The sequence below is a fragment of the Chelonia mydas genome, chromosome 20 (genome assembly GCF_015237465.2).
Source record: "Chelonia mydas isolate rCheMyd1 chromosome 20, rCheMyd1.pri.v2, whole genome shotgun sequence".
NCBI classification, from domain to species: Eukaryota; Metazoa; Chordata; order Testudines; family Cheloniidae; genus Chelonia; species Chelonia mydas.
Genome location: NC_051260.2, coordinates 13,540,393 through 13,559,731, shown reverse-complemented (window position 1 = coordinate 13,559,731; position 19,339 = coordinate 13,540,393). Strand labels below are relative to the sequence as shown.

Below are 19,339 nucleotides of genomic sequence, written 5' to 3'. Positions count from 1 at the left end.
ACGGGGTGACTTGGTCAGTCTACAGGGACTTTGATAATGGGCTCTTCAGTCTAGCAGCCACAGGGCTGGAAGTGACACCAAGTCACGCTGGAAATCAGCAAAGAGGGTAAATTAAGCACTGGGACAGCTTCCCCTGGGCGGGGTGGATTCTCATCACTGGCCTTTTCCCAATGGAGCTGGGGTGTTCTGCTCTCAATGGAGCAGGAATTAATCCAGGGAGGGCGCAGGCCTGTTCTGCAGCTGGTTGGACTCAGAGGATCACAGGGGGCTCAGCTGCCCTTAGAACATGTAACAGAGGGTTACAGCAGCGGGGGCTGGGAGTCAGGACTCCTGGGTTCTCTCCAGCTGCCCCACACATGGCTCCTCGAAGCAGCTGTTTGTCACAAAAACTTAATATTTTAATAACTTTAAAAAGGTCATTTTAAAAAAAAGTGTTACCCGTGAGACACAGACAGCCGAGCCCTGGGGGCTGCCGCTTGCCTCCTTCGGCTCAGGCCGTGTGGTACCGTCATCGAAGCCAAGGGCAGTGGCTGATGCTGCAGACCCTGGGTGGAGGGTTCATCACCGCCGGCTGGGCTCATCTCCACTGCACGCACTCGGCCCAGCCCATCGTGGTGCCGCAGGCGGGGACAGGGAACCGTTCGTACCAAAGGGAAAGGCGCCCCCAGGTGGCCAGAGTACATCGCGTCGGAGCCGAGCGGCAGCCCTGCTGGCCGCTGCATGCAGGCCTGGGGCTGGCGCGAGTGACCAGCGGGTGGGGGCAGCTGGGCAGCGTAATGGTGCCCCCCGCTGCCTGGCAGGTTCCACTGGGCAACCGTTGAAGCATCTGCGTGCGGCGAGTCCAGGTGCGTGGTGGGGCTCCTGCTCACGGGCCCTGCCGGGCAGGGGGCCGGGTTTTCTTACGTGCAAAGCTGCGGTGTCCAGAAATGGGCTGAGCGCAAGAGTGCTACAACCCTGACTCCTGCGAAGGCTGGAGCCCCTGCTGGAAAGGGGTGGGGGGGGGGAGTTAGAGCAGGACTTAACCCCCCACTCTCCCCTCCCCTCCCCCTAGGCTGGTCACTAGTGGCCCTAAGGCCTCATGGTGAGTCAAAATGACAAATGGGGTCCTGGCTCTCAGCCCCACCCAGAGCTGGGGACAGACCCCAGGGGTCCTGGCTCCTAGATTTCCCCTCCCCTCCCAGAGCTGGGCACAGACCCCAGGGCTCCCAGCCCCTCTCTCTGGCTTCGACTTCCTTCTCAGCCCAGCTCTGCCTCATTTCTCTTCTAACCCCCGCCCCTCCCCCCCCCCCAAACACAGGGAGGAGGCAGTGAGCACTTGCTGGGTGGGGTTTGGCTGTGGGGGCCAGAGCAGGAGGAGAGGGATGGGGGGGGGAAGGGCTGCAAGGCAGAAGGCTCCTGTGCTGTTGTGGGGCACGGCCTGGCCCCCCTTACCCGTGTGGTGGTCGAGCTGCTGAACTCAGAGTACTTGGCCGGTCCCTTGAGGCCGCCGCACCTCAGCCACCTGCGGTACTCGTCCCTCACCTGGCAGGAGAGAGGAGAGGGCTGGTCACCCCACGGCGCAGGGGAGCTCACAGGGGTGGGGCCTCAGCTGTAGGGAGACAAGGGCCCAGAACTGGCTGGGGCGGGGTGGGGGGGAGAGCTCTGATACTCCAGCCCCTCACAGCAGAGGGCACTAGGGAGAGCTCCCAGTGGGGGGGAGCCCCCAGCGGGGGAGGGGGGGGGCTGTGGGGTAGGGGTTGAGCACCAGCTGTGGAAGGAGCCCAGGGGTTGGGCGCTGGCTGTGGGGGTGCTGGGGGGGGGCTGCTGTGGGGCAGGAGCGCTGGCTGGTGGGGGGTGTCTGGGGGGGGCTGCTGTGGGGCAGGGATTGAGTGCCAACTGTGGAAGGAGGCCACGGGTGGAGTGACACTGTGGGGCAGGGAGTGAGGGCTGGCTGTGGGGTGGCCGTTAAGTACCGGCTGGGGGCAGTTGAGTGCTGGCTGTGGAAGGAGCCAAGGGGTGGGGTGACACTGGGGCAGGGGGTGAGCGCTGGTGGTGGGACAGGGGGTGAGCGCTGGTGGTGGGGTGGCCGTTAAGCACTGGCTGTGGGGCGGTGCTGGGGGCAGTTGAGTGCTGGCTGTGGAAGGAGCCCAGGGGTGGGGTGACACTGTGGGGCAGGGGGTGAGCGCTGGCGGTGGGGCGGTGCTGGGGGCAGTTGAGCGCTGGCTGTGGCAGTGCCCGGGGCGGGAGGGGGGCACGGTGGGGCTGAGGTTGAGCGCCGGCTAGGGGGAGACTGGCCTGTTGCTTGAGCAGACAGTGCAGCAGGAAGATGAAGAGCCCCTGCAGGGTGTTGAGGATGACGAAGATGTAGGAGACGACCAGGCTGCGCTGGTTGAACTGGAACATGCCAAAGATCCAGGTGGTGCCCAGGATGCAGAGCTGGGCAATGGCCGTGATGGTGAGCACCCTGCGGGGGAGGGGGGGAACCAGTCACATAGCCCCGCCTCTCAGTCACAGCTCACCTCCCCTCCCCCCCTTGGGGCCCCACCTCCTAGGGCCCTGCCTGTGTGGCATGTGATTGACATCTCCCACACACAGCCCCCATGTCCCGGGACCGTGCCCCCAGCTCCGCCCTCCCAGCCAGTAGGGGGTGGGGGAAAATGTTACTCATATGTGGCCCCCTCCCCCCTGGTACCCCCTACCCTCCCACACATGGGGGGGGGGATAACATCCTGCTAATTATATCCCCCTCCCGCAACTGGGGTCAGCAGGGCACTGCCAGGGTCTCTGCTGCCCCGGGGGCTGTGCCCGCCTGTCCGCTACCTGAGCTTCTTCAGCTGGCTCATGTCAGGGTTGATGTCCGCGAATTTCAGGGACAGCTTCCAGACGGTGACCACGAAGATCACGGCATTGACCTGTCAGGGGGCAGGGGAGAGGCTGGTTGGGAGAGGGGCAAGTGTGTCCCAAGGGTTGGGACTATGGGATTTACCAGCTGTGCAGCCCATGGGGCAGCCCCTTGCCTGGGCCTGGGGCGCCCCACTCCCCCTAGTGACCCAGCTCTGCCTCTGGGGTGGGATGGGGGACGACCAGCGAGGGGCCCAGCTGCCCTGGGGCTGGGTGGCCGAGGAAAGAACCGAGGGACAGCCGACAGCCAGACCCTCTGGGGCCAGCGCTGGCATGGGGCTGGGCTGGGGGAGGGGGGTTTACCGCGATGATGATGCAGACGGGCGCCAGGAAGCTCCAAATGAAGCCCTTGTCCAGCGAGAGCCAGCAGCTGTGGGGGGGAGGGACAGATATGGGGGTTAGTCACTCACCTGCCAGCAGGGGGCACTGTGGGGTGGGGGTCTCCCCAGCACTGGCAGAGTGGGGTATGGAGACATGCCAGCCCCCCCCCTTGGTGCCTGGGCGCTTCCTTGCGTTGTACAAGTGTCCTGGGCTGGGGCCCTGGCCCAAGTGGCAGGCGGGTGACCCCTCCCTCACGCTGGCCTCACCCACCCCAGGGGGGCCCTCCCCTCCCCTCCCCTGGTGGGCCCAGATGGCCGCGGCCCACCCGGCTGAGCCGCTCCTCTCCCCGTGTGCTGCCCTGTCCCCCACGAGGCCCTGGCCGCGAGCAGGGGGCCTGCCCCGCCCCAGCCCGGTGACTCACTGGCGCGCTGTGCCGTAGCCCTTGTGGTAGGTGGCGGCCGAGAGGCCCACGACGAGGGCCGGCACGCCGTAGCCCAGCAGGAACATGTAATGGCGCCGGAGGCCGTGGGGGGTGAAGACCTGAACCACCAGCAGGTAGAGCTCGGCGCCCTCCAGGCACATCCAGCAGAAGGCGGCCAGGAAGAAGTAGTGCAGGAGCCCGGCCACCACGCCGCACACCACCTGTAGCCAAGGGGGTGCGGGCACGTCAGGGCTGGGCTCCCGGCTGCTCCAGCCCAGCGGGGGGCGCTGTAGGGAGCGGGGCAGGAGCACTGGCTGTGGGGGGAGCTCCCGGCTACTTCAGCCCCAGAAGCTGGCGGGGCACTGTGGGAAGCAAGGCAGGACCGCTGGCTGTGGGGGTAGCTCCTGGCTTCTCCCGCCCCAGCCTGTGCCAGCAGGGGGCGCTGTGGGGGAGTGGGGCCCGAGGCTGGCTGTGGGGGGAGCCGCCAGCAGGGGGCGCTGTGGGGAGCGGGGCCCCAGGCTGGCTGGGAGAGGAGCTGCCAGCAGGGGGCGCTGTGGGGAGCGGGGGCCCGAGGCTGGCTCGGGGGCTGCAGGGGGCGCTGTGGGGAGCGGGGCCCCAGGCTGGCTCAGGGGGCGCTGTGGGGAGCGGGGCCCCAGGCTGGCTGGGAGAGGAGCTGCCAGCAGGGGGCGCTGTGGGGAGCGGGGGCCTGAGGCTGGCTCGGGGGCTGCAGGGGGCGCTGTGGCGAGTGGGGCCCCAGGCTGGCTCAGGGGGCGCTGTGGGGAGCGGGGCCCCAGGCTGGCGGGGGGGCCGGGTACCCTGTTGCCGGTGCTGGAGGAGCCGGTGAGGAAGACGGCGTAGGCGATGAAGAGCGCCAGGCAGAGGTGCAGGTGGATGGTGGTGCGGGGGCCCTTGAGGGCGCGGCAGAAGAGGAAGGTGACGATGGAGAGCAGCAGGCACAGCAGCGAGATCACCAGCCCCACCTTGGTGATGATGTCCAGGGTCCAGTCCTGTGCCAGGGGGTGGGGTGGGGGGGGTTAGTCTGGGTCCCCGTGTCTCCCCCCCCCCCGGCAAGGCTGGGCTTCAGGGTACAGCTGGGCTAGCCTGTCGGCCTCGCTCTGGGCCAGGGCTGGGGGAGCCCCCTAGTGGCGACACCGGGCAGCCTGCGGGAACCACAGTGTCTGGCTGGGTCCAGCAGCCCAGATGGAGTCGATGCTGCCCAGCCTGCCCCTCCCCGGGCTGACCCACAGCCCCAGAGCCATGGGGGCTCTAAGGTCACCACCCACCAAGGGGGAATCCCTGGCACCGATCCCTGCACGACGGGGGTGCCAGAAAGTGCGAGGGGCTGGGGCTGTTCCCCTGTAGCAGAGAGCAGAGCGCCCCCATCTGGCGGATGGAAGCCCCTGCCCGGGGGGAGCTGCTTTTAGACCAGACGGATGCCCTTTGGCAAAGGTGCTGCAGCTCAGGACTCCTGGGTTCTATTCCAGCTCTGGGAGGGGAGCAGGGTCTAGGGGTTAGAGCAGGGGGGGCTGGGGGGGTCCGTTCCCAGCTCCGATGTCACCTCCCTGTGTCTCCTTGAGTGAGGCATTTAACCCCTCCCTGCCTCTGTGCGATGGGGATGGGGACCGCTCTGTCCTGCAATGCAATGGGGTGAGCCGGCCAGGCTGGGGGGCACGTCGGTCGCCGCTATCTGGGGAGTCTCCCTGAGCCCGTGGCTGCTTGTGCCCCCGATCGGATCCAGGGTCCGGCCTGCCGGTGGGGAATGGGTTTACTCGGGCGGGGAATCTGGAGTGACTCCTGCTCTGCTGGGGAGGATTGAGGGGAAGAGCAGAACCAGCCCAGCCCTGAGGCCCCAGCGAGGGCCACGCTTACCTCCAGCTCGTAGAAGGCCATGAGCACGGCGAAGCTGGTCAGGTGGCTGCACTGGCAGTGGGTGGTGGTGGCGTTCAACTTCTGCAGGTTGCAGCCGCGGGTGCCCCAGCGCCTGGTGCTGGTATTCCAGTAGGCACAGAGGCGGCGCAGGTCGGCCTTCTTCTCCTGGGGACAGAGAGACACTTGGTGCAAGGGGGGCGGGGGGAGAACTCCCCAGGCCCCAAGAGGGCAGGTCGAGGGGGCACGAGGGGCTGGGGGCACAGAGCCTCAGTTTGTCCCTGGGTGGGAGGCGGATTCGCCTGCTGCCCGGGGTGGGGGGTGTTACTAGATGGGCCCAGCTCTGCCCCCCCGGTGCCCCAGGCTCCCTCCCCTCAGGCGCAGCCCGGAGGCTCACCGGCACCGGGTGGCTGAAGCGGAGGATGACGGAGAGTGCCTGGGTGTCCAGGTCACTGACGAAGGCCGACACCACTGGAGACAGCACCCGGTAGCTGGGCCGCCCCCGTTCCTGCGCCCACTTTCCCGTCTGGCCGATCTTGTCCCACTCGGCCACCTCCACCCGCGCAGCACCGTCCAGGATGGGGCTCATCCCCTGGTAGGTCAGCAGCCCGGCCAGGGTGAAGCCTGCGAGAGCCAGAGGAGATGGATGAAATGGGGGGCAGGAGGGGCCCTGGGGCAGACTGGTGCCAGGGGGCACTGTGCTGCTGGGGGTGCTACCCCCAATGCCCTGGCTGTGCCCCCCCCAATGCCCTGGCCATGCCCCGTCCCCCTACACACCCCAGCCTGGCACCAGGGGGTGCTGTGCTGCTGCTCCCAATGCCCTGGCCATGCCCATCGCTGTACACACCCCAGCACAGGGGATGACCACATACCTTTATTTTCCTGCCCTGGGGCTCCGGCCCACTTTAATTCCACCTGCGTCTTGCTCTGCTGCAGCGTCACGGTCTCCTGGCTCTGGGCCCCAGCCTTCCTGACCGCCAGCCCCAGCTCTGCAACCACAGCGCCAGCCAGGGCTCACAACAGAGAACATGGACAGGAAGCCTGTAGCTAGGCAAGGTGCTTTCCTGGCTGTGGGGGGAGCTCCCGGCTACTCCAGTCCCAGCCTCTCCCAGCAGGGGGTGCTGTGGGGAGCACTGGCTGGGGGTGGGGGAGCTCCCATCTCCCAGCAGGGGGCACTGTGGGGAGTGGGGCGGGAGCACTGGCTGTGGGGGGGAGCTCCTGACTCCCAGCAGGGGGCACGGTGGGGAGTGGGGCGGGAGCACTGGCTGCGGGTGATGAAAGCCCAACGGGGGCCACGTGGCCAGGTGCTGACCTGTGCCGTTGGTGGATGTGATGCTGATCATGCTCTCAGGCAGGGTCAGGGCCAGCAATCTCAGCAGCTTCTCCACTATGGCCATCAGCTCCGTTGCAATCTTGTGTCTCCGCTCCATGCTCTCGCTCTGCTGCCCGACTACATTTATCTGCTTCTCCAGAATGTCCAAGAAGCCCTGGCGAAACAAACATGGGGGGTGTTGGTGTCACAGTGCCTGAGCCCCCCATCCCCAGATTGCTATTCCTCCACTGCCTTCCCACAATCCCCCTGAAAGGAAAGACAGGTTCTCCTGCAATTGACATTGCTGCCTGGGAGGTCAGACTAGATGATCACAATGGTCCCGTCTAGCCTAGGAACCGAGGAGAGCCAGTTTCTTGGGCACAGAGCCCCCTGGAGAGGCAGGCATGGGAATTTCTGGGCAGTGCTGCTGTTTATCTCCTGTTCCAGGCACTGCATTCCTATCTATCGCCCTTAGATTAGATCCGAGTAGGAGCAGCGATTCCTCCCCCTAACGGGAACAAACCCAGCAAGGCCCCGAAGTTTGGCTTGGCACCTTCAGCGGCCCCTTCACAGGCTCAGCGCTCTGAGTCTTCATCTGCTTCAGCCCCTCCAGCGCCGCCTTGCAGAGGCTTCCCGCCTGGGCCTGGAAGCTCCCCAGGAGGTTCTGCAAAACAAGCCCCAGGCCTGGCTCAGGAAACGAGATCACAGAATCGCAGCTCACCCCGTCCTGAGAGGATCCCTCGGCTCAGAAGCCAGGCGCCAGAGGGAGCGTGGGCAATGCCCCATCTGGCCCCAAAGGGGTGCCCAGTGTTTGCAAGGGATGGCAGGGGAAGGCGGTTGCAAGCTGAAGCGTGTTGCAGCAGCCTGATGCTGCTGATCCTGGAGGGTGAGAATCACCCCGGGGGCAAGGCCTAGGTCTTGGCTGGACTGCAGGGGCTCCCAAGGACTGGCCACTGGCTCTTTGCCCAGGGGCGAGTTTGGCCCCAGAATCCTCGTTGGGCGAGATCAGTGAAAAGTAACGTGGCACGTAAAGGGGAATCGGGGTCTATTCCCTGCCCCCCCGGGGTCTCTGCCCCACTCACCTTGGCTTCTGTAGAGTTGTCATCATCCAGCAGCGTTAGGCAGGTGAGCTCTGGGGATGGAAAGGGAGGAGGAGTGAGGGATGGGCCGGGGGAAATGTGAGGTCTGGCTGGGTAGGTGCATGCACCAGAGCCAGGCACAGAGAGCAGCACTCATTCCCTCCAGCAGGGGGCGGCAGGGACACACCCAGCCCATGTCAGTGATATGGGTGTAATAGATCCCCTCCCAGCAGGGGGAGCAGTGACCCTCCCACACACACACTCTCAGCCCCATACATGTGCGCAGCCCCTTCTCCCCATCCTCTGCCCACAAGCCGACCTCTGTGAAAGGGACCCTCCCCCCACCCCACCCCCCGCCCTAGGGGGACTGAGCCACAGTGGGGTGGGGTGAGGGCTATGGAATCAGCCCAGCCTTATCTCCCCTCAACCGTCTCCCCGCAGCTGTGCGTGGTTTTGGTGTGTGTTGGGGGTGGCAGGGGAGAATCCAGCAGGGAGCCCTGGGCTGACGCCACAGTGGCCTCTATCTATTCTATCTGCTACCCAAGATCCATAAACCTGGAAATCTTGGACGCCCCATCATCTCAGGCATTGGCACCCTGACAGCAGGACTGTCTGGCTATGTAGACTCCCTCCTCAGGCTACTAGCACTCCCAGCTATCTTCAAGACACCACTGACTTCCTGAGGAAACTACAATCCATTGGTGATCTTCCAGAAAACACCATCCTAGCCACTATGGACACAGAAGCCCTCTTCACCAACTTTCCACACAAAGATGGACTGCAAGCCGTCAGGAACAGTATCCCCGATAATGTCACGGCAAACTTGGTGGCTGAACTTTGTGACTTTGTCCTCACCCAAAACTATTTCACATTTGGGGACAACGTATACCTTCAAACCAGCGGCACTGCTATGGGTACCCGCATGGCCCCACAGGATGCCAACATTTGTATGGCTAACTTAGAACAACACTTCCTCAGCGCTCGTCCCCTAATGCCCCTACTCTACTTGCGCTATATTGATGACATCTTCATCATGTGGACCCATGGAAAAGAAGCCCTTGAGGAACTCCACCATGATTTCAACAATTTCCATCCCACCATCAACCTCAGCCTGGACCAGTCCACACAAGAAATCCACTTCCTGGACACTACGGTGCTAATAAGAGATGGCCACATAAACACCACCCTATACTGGAAACCTACTGACAGCTATGCTTATCTACATGCCTCCAGACCACATCACACGATCCATTGTCTACAGCCAAGCTCTAAGATAGCATTTGCTCCAACCCCTCAGACAGAGACAAACACCTACAAATCTCTATCAAGCGTTCTTAAAACTACAATACCCACCTGCTGAAGTGAAGTAACAGAATGACAGAGCCAGAAGAGTACCCAGAAGTCACCTACTCCAGGAGAGGCTCAACAAAGAAAGTAACAGAACGCCACTAGCCATCACCTTCAGCCCCCAACTAAAACCTCTACAACGCATCATCAAGGATCTACAGCCTATCCTGAAGGACGACCCATCACTCTCACAGATCTTGGGAGACAGGCCAGTCCTTGCTTACAGACAGCCCCCCAACCTGAAGCAAATACACACCAGCAACCACACACCACACAACAAAAACACTAACCCAGGAACCTATCCTGGCAACAAAGCCCATTGCCAACTTTGTCCACAGATCTATTCAAGGGACACCATCATAGGACCTAATCACATCAGCCACATCATAAGAGGGTTGTTCACCTGCACATCTACCAATGTGATATATGCCATCATGTGCCAGCAATGCCCCTCTGCCATGTACATTGGCCAAACCGGACAATCTCTATGCAAAAGAATAAATGGACACAAATCAGACATCAAGAATTATAACATTAAAAACCAGTCAGAGAACACTTCAACCTCCCTGGTCACTCAATTTCAGACCTAAAAGTCGCAATTCTCCAACAAAAAAACTTCAGAAACAGACTCCAATGAGAGACTGCAGAACTGGAATTAATTTGCAAGCTATTTACCATTAACTTAGGCTTGAATAAAGACTGGGAGTGGATGGGTCATTACACAAAGTAAAAACTATTTCCCCATGCTAATTCTTTCCCGCAACTGTTACTCACACCTTCTTGTCAACTGTTTGAAATGGGCCATTTGATTATCACTACAAAAGTTTTTTTCCTCCTGCTGATAATAGCTCATCTTAATTGATTGGTCTCGTTACAGTGTGTATGGTAACACCCATTGTTTCATGTTCTCTGTGTATATATATCTTCCTACCGTATTTTCTATGGCATGCATCTGATGAAGTAGGTTTTAGCCCACGAAAGCTTATGCCCAAATAAATTTGTTAGTCTCTAAGGTGTCACAAGTCCTCTTTGTTTTTTTTGCTGATACAGACTAACACGGCTACCACTCTGAAACCAGTGGCCTCTAGTAGCCACTAGGCACAGACTGCGCCCCCTAGTGCCATCTTCCCAGGGCAGAGAATCCAGCCATGCAGCAGGAATGCAGGCACTGCTGCGGGGGAGAGACGCCCGGCCCCTGGCAGCCCTGCTCACCCCCTCCCCGGCCTGGCCCCTGCTCTGCTCCCAGAGCCAGACATGGGCACGCTGGTGGCTGTGGCTCTGAGACAACCGGAAAGACCCCAGTGGACGGACAGGCTGGGCTGGGGGGAGGTGATGCCCTGGAGGCTGAGCCCTCCCCTCCTAGGGCTGAAACCCAGAGGGACCCCGTCCATGGGGAGCAGGGGGGCTGGTGCACCATCCCAGACCAGTTCCCAGCTCGCTGCCCCCTCGGGCAAGACCTCAGCCTGTGTAACCCCAGGCCCTGCCCAGACCCCCGAGGTGCCCCCTCCATGCCCCAAGCAGCAGGACCCACCTTGGCACAGGGTCGTGTTCCCGTTGGAGGGGACGTAGCCGGCCCGGCACTCACACCAGTAACTCCCGTTGGTGTTGATACACGTGGCGTTGGGGCCGCAGATATCTGGGGTCTTGTGGCACTCGTCGATGTCTGAGAGGGGAAAGCGGGGGGGGGGGGGTGTCACACACAGCACGGCTGGGGGCGTACTGGGGGCGAATGACCGTGGAGGCACCCCCCCACCGATAGCAAGGGGCGAGGTCTGTCGGTCAGTCTGTCCGCTCCATTTAACCCCCCCCTTCTATTCTCCTTTCTTCCCTGCTATTTGCAGGGCCCCAATCCCTGCAGCACAACCCCTCCCCCACCTCCAGACCGGGGGGCCCAACTTTTGCCAGACCAGGACCCTGCGATCTCCTCCATGCACCAGCCCTGAGAGAGCAGGGTTAAGGCGGGGGGCCGATCAGCCAGTTAAGCTGCAAAGGGGAAGCGACTTAGGCTGCGTGCAGGGCGCTAGCTAGAAGGAAGCTCGCCTGGGAGGGGGGCTTCTATACAGCCCGAGGGCTGGGCCCAGTGGTGGGGGCCTGAGGCAAGGGGGGCTAGGAAGCCCCGAGGCGGGCTAGGAGCCCCGGTGAAAGGGTTTCGCTGGCAGGCATAGGAGAGAGGGGTCTGACTTTGAAAGGCTCCCCCAGCACGGGGATCACAGCATGACCTGGCCGGACGGCCGAGACACGGGGCCGCCGCGACTCCAAGAGAAGAAAGGGGGCGCTGAACTGGAGCTAGTCGCCATAAGGGGGCGCCACGCTCAGCGTTACAGACCCCAGCCCAATGGCTCCCCTCCTGGTCTGGGATACACCCAGCACCGCCCCTTCCATGGAGCACTAGGAGAAGGGTGGGTGGGCTGCGCTCAGGGGCGTGCAGGGGAATTGGGTGGTATCCCTTTTATCTAGTTTCTTTGCTCTCTGGTGGTGTTCACAGGGGTCTATGGCAGAAGCCCGAAGACCCCCGACATTTGGCCAGGCCCTGCACGGCTGGTAAAGGGGTTGTTTGGAAGCCAGCTGGATCCAGGGGATCCCCCTATTCCTAACATTGCGCAGTGAGCAGCGGCCTGACAACGTCCATTCCCGGCCCCTGCTGTGACCCCCAGGCCCAGGGCCCCGCGGGGCAAATCCACCGAGCCCTCGGACGGATGACGCCAGCTCAACACTCGGTGCCGATCCGGCCTGTGGGAACTGAAGCCGGAGGAGACCTGCCCAGCCTGACCCCCAGCATAGCCCCAGCCGGAGTCGCCACCCAGCGGTTCACCAATCCGGCCCCAAAGAGAGAGGACTTTACAGCCCTCGCTGGTCCTGGGGCCTTTCACCACTGAGGAGAGTCTGATCCGACAGACGGGCCCTGCCCTGCTCGGGCGCAGAGAGCCCTGCCGTGATCTAGCCAAACGTTGGAGGGCCGTGCACCCGCCAGGCTGCCAACGCGGGTAGCGCCAGCTGCCGGGCAAAGGGGGATACATGGGGGATGTCAGGGCTCCATAGTGCAGCGGGGTCACTCACCCCGTGCAGGGAGCGGGGTTTTCTACCTGGGGACCCGGCTTGTACGTGCAGAGACTCACTCATTCTGGCCAGCCAGCCCCTGAGGAGCCTGCAGTCCTGTCTGGGGCAATGAGAGGTGGAGAAGCAGAACTGGGACGAAAACCCCTTGAAGTCAGTGGTACTGTACAATTGACACCACTGGGCTCTGGCCCCTGCTTTGTGGCCATTTCACAGACAGAAGCAGTGAGTTCTGGCAACGCATGGGGGACGGGCGCATCGTCAGTCATTCTCATGACCGATTTTCCCGGAAATCCCAGCCAGGAACGAGTGCTGGAATTCGACACTGCTGGGGGGAGAGACGCCTGGCGCCTGGCAGCCCTGCTCACCCCCTCCCCGGCCTGGCCCCTGCTCTGCTCCCAGAGCCAGACATGGGCACGCTGGTGGCTGTGGCTCTGAGACAACCGGAAAGACCCCAGTGGACGGACAGGCTGGGCTGGGGGGAGGTGAGGGCCTGGAGGCTGAGCCCTCCCCTGCTAGGGCTGAGACCCAGAGGGACCCCGTCCATGGGGAGCAGGGGGGCTGGTGCACCATCCCAGACCAGTTCCCAGCTCGCTGCCCCCTCGGGCAAGACCTCAGCCTGTGTAACCCCAGGCCCTGCCCAGACCCCCGAGGTGCCCCCTCCATGCCCCAAGCAGCAGGACCCACCTTGGCACAGGGTCGTGTTCCTGTTGGAGGGGACGTAGCCGGCCCGGCACTCACACCGGTAGCTCCCTTTAGTGTTGATACACGTAGCCCTGGGGCCGCAGATATCTGGGGTCTTGCGGCACTCGTCGATGTCTGAGAGGAGAAAGCGGGGGGGTGGTGTCACACACAGCACGGCTGGGGGCGCACTGGGGACGAATGACCGTGGAGGCACCCCCCCACCGATAGCAGGGGGCGTGGTCTGTCGATCAGTCTGTCCGCTCCATCTAACCCCCCCTTCTATTCTCCTTTCTTCCCTGCTATTTGCAGGGCCCCAATCCCTGCAGCACAACCCCTCCCTCACCCCCAGACCGGGGGGCCCAACCTTTGTCAGACCAGGACCCTGCGATCTCCTCCCTGCACCAGCCCTGAGAGAGCAGGGTTAAGGCGGGGGGCCGATCAGCCAATTAAGCTGCAAAGGGGAAGCGACTTAGGCTGCGTGCAGGGCGCTAGCTAGAAGGAAGCTCGCCTGGGAGGGGGGGCTTCTATACAGCCCGAGGGCTGGGCCCAGTGGTGGGGGCCTGAGGCAAGGGGGGCTAGGAAGCCCCGAGGAGGGCTAGGAGCCCCGGTGAAAGGGTTTCGCTGGCAGGCATAGGAGAGAGGGGTCTGACTTTGAAAGGCTCCCCCAGCACGGGGATCACAGCGTGACCTGGCCGGACGGCCGAGACACGGGGCAGCCGCGACTCCAAGAGAAGAAAGGGGGCGCTGAACTGGAGCTAGTCGCCATAAGGGGGCGCCACGCTCAGCGTTACAGACCCCAGCCCAATGGCTCCCCTCCTGGTTCGGGATACACCCAGCACCGCCCCTCCCATGGAGCACTAGGGAGAAGGGTGGGTGGGCTACGCTCAGGGGCGTGCAGGGGAATTGGGTGGTGTCCCTTTTATCTAGTTTCTTTGCTCTCTGGTGGTGCTCACGGGGGTCTATGGCAGAAGCCCGCAGACCCCCGACATTTGGCCAGGCCCTGCACAGCTGGTAAAGGGGTTCTTTGGAAGCCAGCTGGATCCAGGGGATCCCCCTATTCCTAACATTGCGCAGTGAGCAGCGGCCTGACAACGTCCATTCCCGGCCCCTGCTGTGACCCCCAGGCCCAGGGCCCCGCGGGGCAAATCCACCGAGCCCTCGGACGGATGACGCCAGCTCAACACTCGGTGCCGATCCGGCCTGTGGGAACTGAAGCCGGAGGAGACCTGCCCAGCCTGACCCCCAGCATAGCCCCAGCCGGAGTCGCCACCCAGCGGTTCACCAATCCGGCCCCAAAGAGAGAGGACTTTACAGCCCTCGCTGGTCCTGGGGCCTTTCACCACTGAGGAGAGTCTGATCCGACAGACGGGCCCCGCCCTGCCTGGGCGCAGAGAGCCCTGCCGTGATCTAGCCAAATGCTGGAGGGCCGTGCACCCGCCAGGCTGCCAACGCGGGTAGCGCCAGCTGCCGGGCAAAGGGGGATACATGGGGGATGTCAGGGCTCCATAGTGCAGCGGGGTCACTCACCCTGTGCAGGGAGCGGGGTTTTCTACCTGGAGACCCAGCTTGTACGTGCAGAGACTCACTCATTCCGGCCAGCCAGCCCCTGAGGAGCCTGCAGTCCTGTCTGGGGCAATAAGAGGTGGAGAAGCAGAACTGGGACGAAAACCCCTCGAAGTCAGTGGTGCTGCACCAGTTGACACCACTGGGCTCTGGCCCCCGCTTTGTGCCCATTTCACAGACAGAAGCAGTGAGTTTGTGGCGACACATGGGGGACGGGCGCATCGTCAGTCATTCCAGCGGGCTGGGGGAAGCGGTCGAGCCACTGCGGAAATGGCCATGAACGATTTGCCCGGAAATCCCAGTCAGGAACAAGTGCTGGAATTAGACATTCTCCTGCTTATTAACCCAACATTTCAGCCATCCAATGAGGAAGCAGAGAAAGACCATGGGGCTCAGACAACCAATTGTTCAACATCAGTGACAAGTTTTCGGAGGAAACCGTTTGCTAATAAAATCACAGACATTTATCCACCCAAACAGTTGAAGGGTCGGCTGGTGAACGAGCAGGCTTGGATCAGCAGGCAGAGCTGTTCTGCTGACTCCCCTGGCGTTCAGATCAGCAGTGGCCTATCAGTCACCATGCTTAGGAACAGATGGGTGGCGGCCATTCCTGAAGAAGTAGTGGCAGGGCCACAGAAGAAAGCTAAGCTCTCCCTGATATTTATGCATAACGCTTTTGCTTCTCACAGAAATCCTTGAGGCTAAAATCCCTTTCTCCTGGACACCAGCAAACAAGTCAATCAGCGGCGAGAGTCAAGATCGCTCACGGATCCTTCCCTTGGGCCGTGTTCCAGCAGCTCCTTCTCAGACTCCCCTTCTCTCTCTTTCCCGTGACAGTGTTTTGCTATTTCCCACCACACCTCTTCCCTTTGGTCGTTATCTGCATAAAGGCAGCACCCAGAGCACTGCACACTCACCTCCATAAAGAGCTTCTAGTCTAAATAGACAAGAAGTGGGAGAGAAAACTGAGGCACAGAATTGCCCAAGGACACCTAGCAGTAACAGAGCTGGGACTAGAACCCAAGTCTCCCGAGTCCCAGTCTCTTTCAGCTTGTTTCCTCCATAGAAGGCCAAGAATGTGTCTCCCCTGCCTCACCATGCAGATTTTACCCTCTGCTCCCCCTCACTGAGAGGCGCTTTGTGTCGGGAGTGCATCAGGACTGGAAAAAAATCCCTTGTTCCTTTGGCAGGAAACTCAACTTTTGCTCCATTGTTAAACTTCTTGGAAGGCAACGGGCCTACGCCATGCCTGTGAGGGGGCTTGTATGTGCCAGCCTCTAGCGAAGGCCGCTGAGCAATGGAACAAGGAGAGAGCAAGTTTGTCCGGAGTTACTCCCTTAGCTCCAGCAGCTGCGCTGTGTGCTTTCAGCAGACAAGTCCTGGGTTTGATTCCTGCTTATAACCCAGGCTGGTTCCTTGGTGATGCCAGCTCCTTCCCCAGCCTTAGCAGCTGCTGAGGGTTAGGTTAATGGGGTTCCAGAAATTAATGGGCTTTCTGAGCCCAAGCTCTATTAAAGGTTGTCCAACAGAGTCCTCGGCTCCGTCTCAGCCCAGTTTGCTTTGCAAAGACCTGACCTTCCCCTCCTCAAAGCTCTGCTATGAAAGAGCATCTTGGGCTCTGATTGCAGCTGCAGGTTTGGGGGGATGTTGCAGCTTCTAATGGCGTCCCCAATGCCCTACGCTTGAGCCTCGGCGGAATTAAGCAGCATGGCAAGAGACATGGCGACCTTCAGTCCCTGGGCTCAGTTTCCAATTCGTAAGACAGGCTGGGAGTCAGAACAGACACTTTGCCCGGGTGTGGCGCAGAGAAAGAGTGAGACCTCAGGGCAACCTGGTTAGTTTCACCCTCCATGCGTGCGGGTTAGTTTCAGAGGTCCTGGGTAAGCTCAGTGGCCGTGCATTAACAGCATCGCCAATGTCAAGCAATCAAGAAAAGCCCCAAACCCTGAGCCAGGCTGCAGAAAAGTCATGAGATTTTTTTTTAAAAAAAAAATCTCATGATTTTTAAACCAATCCATTTGATTTTAGCCAAAAGTAGAATCACGTGACTCCAGGAGGTGGGGCTTTAAGGCAACATCACACTTTAGCAACACTGCAGAGAAGCCAGAAACATCATGCCTTTGCCACGACTGTTCCCAGCTCCCGTTGTACCTGTGCAGATCTTAGAGGTATCCCTTTGACTCTTCCCAAATCCCCAACTGCATTTACACCTGTAACTCCCTGGCATGTTGATGCAGTTCCCGTGGGGCTCACAGACTGTGGCGTTTCGCTGGCACTCGTCAATGTCTGCAAGGAGAGAGAAAGCGCTAGGTCAGGCTGATCTAGGAGCTGTACCTTGGGCACTGGGGTGACGCTGCTGGGGGATCCTCCAGGCGTCCGAAATGCACCGTGCTCTGGGGAGACGGGGCTGGTTAGAGCCAGGAGTTCAGTTACTGGGTCAGCGAACGGGAGCAAGTTGGCTATTGTCTGGAATGAGCCACTCCAGCTGGGAAGGGAAAAGCAGCCCCGCCAGGACACGTGCCTTCTGCTTGCTAAAGCTATCAAGCAGATCTGGCGATGCCCCGTGCCGCAATATCAGTGCAGATGGCAATGCCTGAATGAGCCGTCCGCCCCTGGAAGGGACAAATGGGGAGCTGCTTTGGAGGAAAGGGATAGAGAACAACATGAGGGCTAGTCTAATGCCTTGATATCAGTCAATGGGGTGACCCCCTCTGCAACCCATGAGCTGCCCTGGGCACCCCCTTGCACAAAGGACAGTGCAGAACCAGAGGGGGTTCAGGGACAGGCAATGAGAATGATCAGGGGCCTGGAAAAGCCCTCTACAGAGAGAGATTGAAAAGACGGACTGTCAGTTTAGAGTGAACGTAAGAGGGGACGTGCTAAGAGTCTCTACGTGACTGACGGGGATAGAGAAGGGAGATGGGGAGCTTCTGTTCTCCCCATCTCATAACACGAGAGCAGGGGCCAGTCAGGGAAGTTAGAAGAGGGGAAATTTGAAACTGAGCCAAGGAAAGGCTGTTTCGCGCAATGTGCGATTAGCCTGTGGAACTCCTCACCACAGGAGTCACTGAGGCCAAGACTTTAGAACAATTCAAGGAGCGACTGGACATTCATACGGATGATGAGAACAGCCGGAGTGATCAGAGTTAAAGGGCACAAATGTTTGGGAAGAGAGAGAACCTCCTGCTGTGGGCTTCAGCCCACCTGAGTATTAGAGACCAGGAAGTGAGGGCAGATTATCCCCCGGCTGCCACTGAAGGGCTCTTCCACCGTCCTCGGCAGCATCTGGCTTTGGCCCCTGGGAGCCGGGATACCAGGCTAGACGGGCCTCAGCTCTGATCCCGTCTGTACTGTGCAAGTGCCAGCATTACTTATGTCTCAGCCTGGCCGGCACCTCCGTTTCGCCTCTTCAGAGGCTGAGCTGCTCCCGGGGCAGACTGAACCCTGGAAGAACCGACCGGCTGCGTCCTGCCCAGTTCTGCCTCCTCTGCCCCTCGACCCTGCGACCGCTCGCGGGTTCTCCCGAACGCACCAAGGCGGCGCCGCGTTTCCAGAGCCCTGCTTTACTCCGGGAACAACGTACGATCGGGTTCCGCCCCCGAAGGCTTCCAAGAGTCCACGTGGGATGGGAACGGAGCTTCCAGCATCCTTATCCCGCCCATACTGGTTCGATCAGGATGTTTATAGCGGGTAGCGCCGCAGCCGGGGCACCGTGGTGCCAGGTGCTGTACACACATCCAGCCACAGCCGCTGCTCCAACGCGCTTTCCCCCTGCTCCAACGCTCTGTCTGCTGAAGACGGGGCGCCGTGCGCTGGGTTCTTGGTGGGGTGGCCAGAGCTCTCCCCTCCCTCAGGCACACGGGTGTCCCGAGGCTTCCAAACTCGCTCCGAGTTGCAGGGAGCTGAGATCGGGTGTCTCCAGGGGCTTCAGTACACGGGGAAATTGACGGTAACAGCTCCTGTGGAATAGCTCCCCATCCGGACACTCTGGTCTGGAATAATCAGTGCACTTCCAAAGAGAACAGCGATCGCGATCGATTCCCCCTGGGGGCAAGCTCTAGGGATTCTCCCCACGGCTCCCGATACCAGCTATCCCCGGACAATCCCCGGGACGCTGGCTGAGATAACTGCGGCGCTGACTTCTTCTTGTGCCTCGACCCGCCCCAGGACACTGGCTGGGGTTATCCCCCGCGGGCTGGGGCTGAGCGCAGGAACGGCTGGGCGAGGTCTCCGCCAGGGGAAGCGTTTGAACGAATGGGCTCCTGAGTTCTCCCAGTTCTACGGGCCTGGGGCTCTGTGCCCCCCAAACGGGGATGTAAAGGGCAGTTCCCATGGGAACGGCCGGCTGGGACTTGGTACAAGCTCTAACTACCGGCTGAATGTCGCAAACGAGGGCCTGGAAGCCCCCGGCCCCTTCTCCGGTCAGGACGCCCTGGCTGCCTAAGGGGGCATAATGGCCCCCTAGGAAACACCCTCCCATCCAGGGGGCTGCCTGTCAGTGTGGAGCTGGAAAAGGCTCTGCTCCCAGCCGTGAGGGAGGGGGCAGATTGGGGGCATGGCTGGGGTGCCCTGCACTGGGGCTATTCCCTGCTCCCCAGGGCCCATAGGGGCAGAGCGCACTGGGCTGTGTGTGCACCATACACGAGGCCCCTTCCCAGGCTCAGGGGGCTCCAGCAGCCTGGATTCTCTGTGCTGGGGACAGCGAGGGTCCCCACCGGTCTCCCCGGCGCCTCCCCGCAAACCTAGGGGTTTATTCCCAATCCAAACACCGAGGCAGGGGAGATCCTGGCCCCCAGGAGTTGAGGGTCACGG

At 61.3% G+C, this 19,339-nt stretch overlaps 1 protein-coding gene across 38 annotated transcripts in view; it reads right to left on the bottom strand.

Moving 5' to 3' along the window:
* Nucleotides 1-376: 376 nt before the first annotated feature.
* Nucleotides 377-19,339, bottom strand: part of ADGRE5 (adhesion G protein-coupled receptor E5) — a 42,933-nt gene continuing 23,970 nt past the window's right edge. For 8 of the 38 annotated variants that reach the window (XM_043532671.1, XM_037887934.2, XM_037887945.2 and 5 more), the window contains 16 exons: nucleotides 16,679-16,813; nucleotides 12,968-13,099; nucleotides 10,758-10,889; nucleotides 7,883-7,932; nucleotides 7,354-7,464; nucleotides 6,801-6,975; nucleotides 6,361-6,477; nucleotides 5,886-6,112; nucleotides 5,492-5,656; nucleotides 4,438-4,629; nucleotides 3,623-3,843; nucleotides 3,184-3,250; nucleotides 2,800-2,891; nucleotides 2,275-2,443; nucleotides 1,432-1,521; nucleotides 377-982 (listed from right to left, as the gene is read on the bottom strand). In XM_043532671.1, the coding sequence (XP_043388606.1) occupies nucleotides 947-982; nucleotides 1,432-1,521; nucleotides 2,275-2,443; nucleotides 2,800-2,891; nucleotides 3,184-3,250; nucleotides 3,623-3,843; nucleotides 4,438-4,629; nucleotides 5,492-5,656; nucleotides 5,886-6,112; nucleotides 6,361-6,477; nucleotides 6,801-6,975; nucleotides 7,354-7,464; nucleotides 7,883-7,932; nucleotides 10,758-10,889; nucleotides 12,968-13,099; nucleotides 16,679-16,813 (2,111 nt within the window). In that variant the 3' untranslated portion in view covers nucleotides 377-946. The remainder of the gene's footprint in view (nucleotides 983-1,431; nucleotides 1,522-2,274; nucleotides 2,444-2,799; nucleotides 2,892-3,183; nucleotides 3,251-3,622; nucleotides 3,844-4,437; nucleotides 4,630-5,491; nucleotides 5,657-5,885; nucleotides 6,113-6,360; nucleotides 6,478-6,800; nucleotides 6,976-7,353; nucleotides 7,465-7,882; nucleotides 7,933-10,757; nucleotides 10,890-12,967; nucleotides 13,100-16,678; nucleotides 16,814-19,339) is intronic. The other 30 variants (XM_037887943.2, XM_037887946.2, XM_037887949.2 and 27 more) reach the window with 10 other exon arrangements.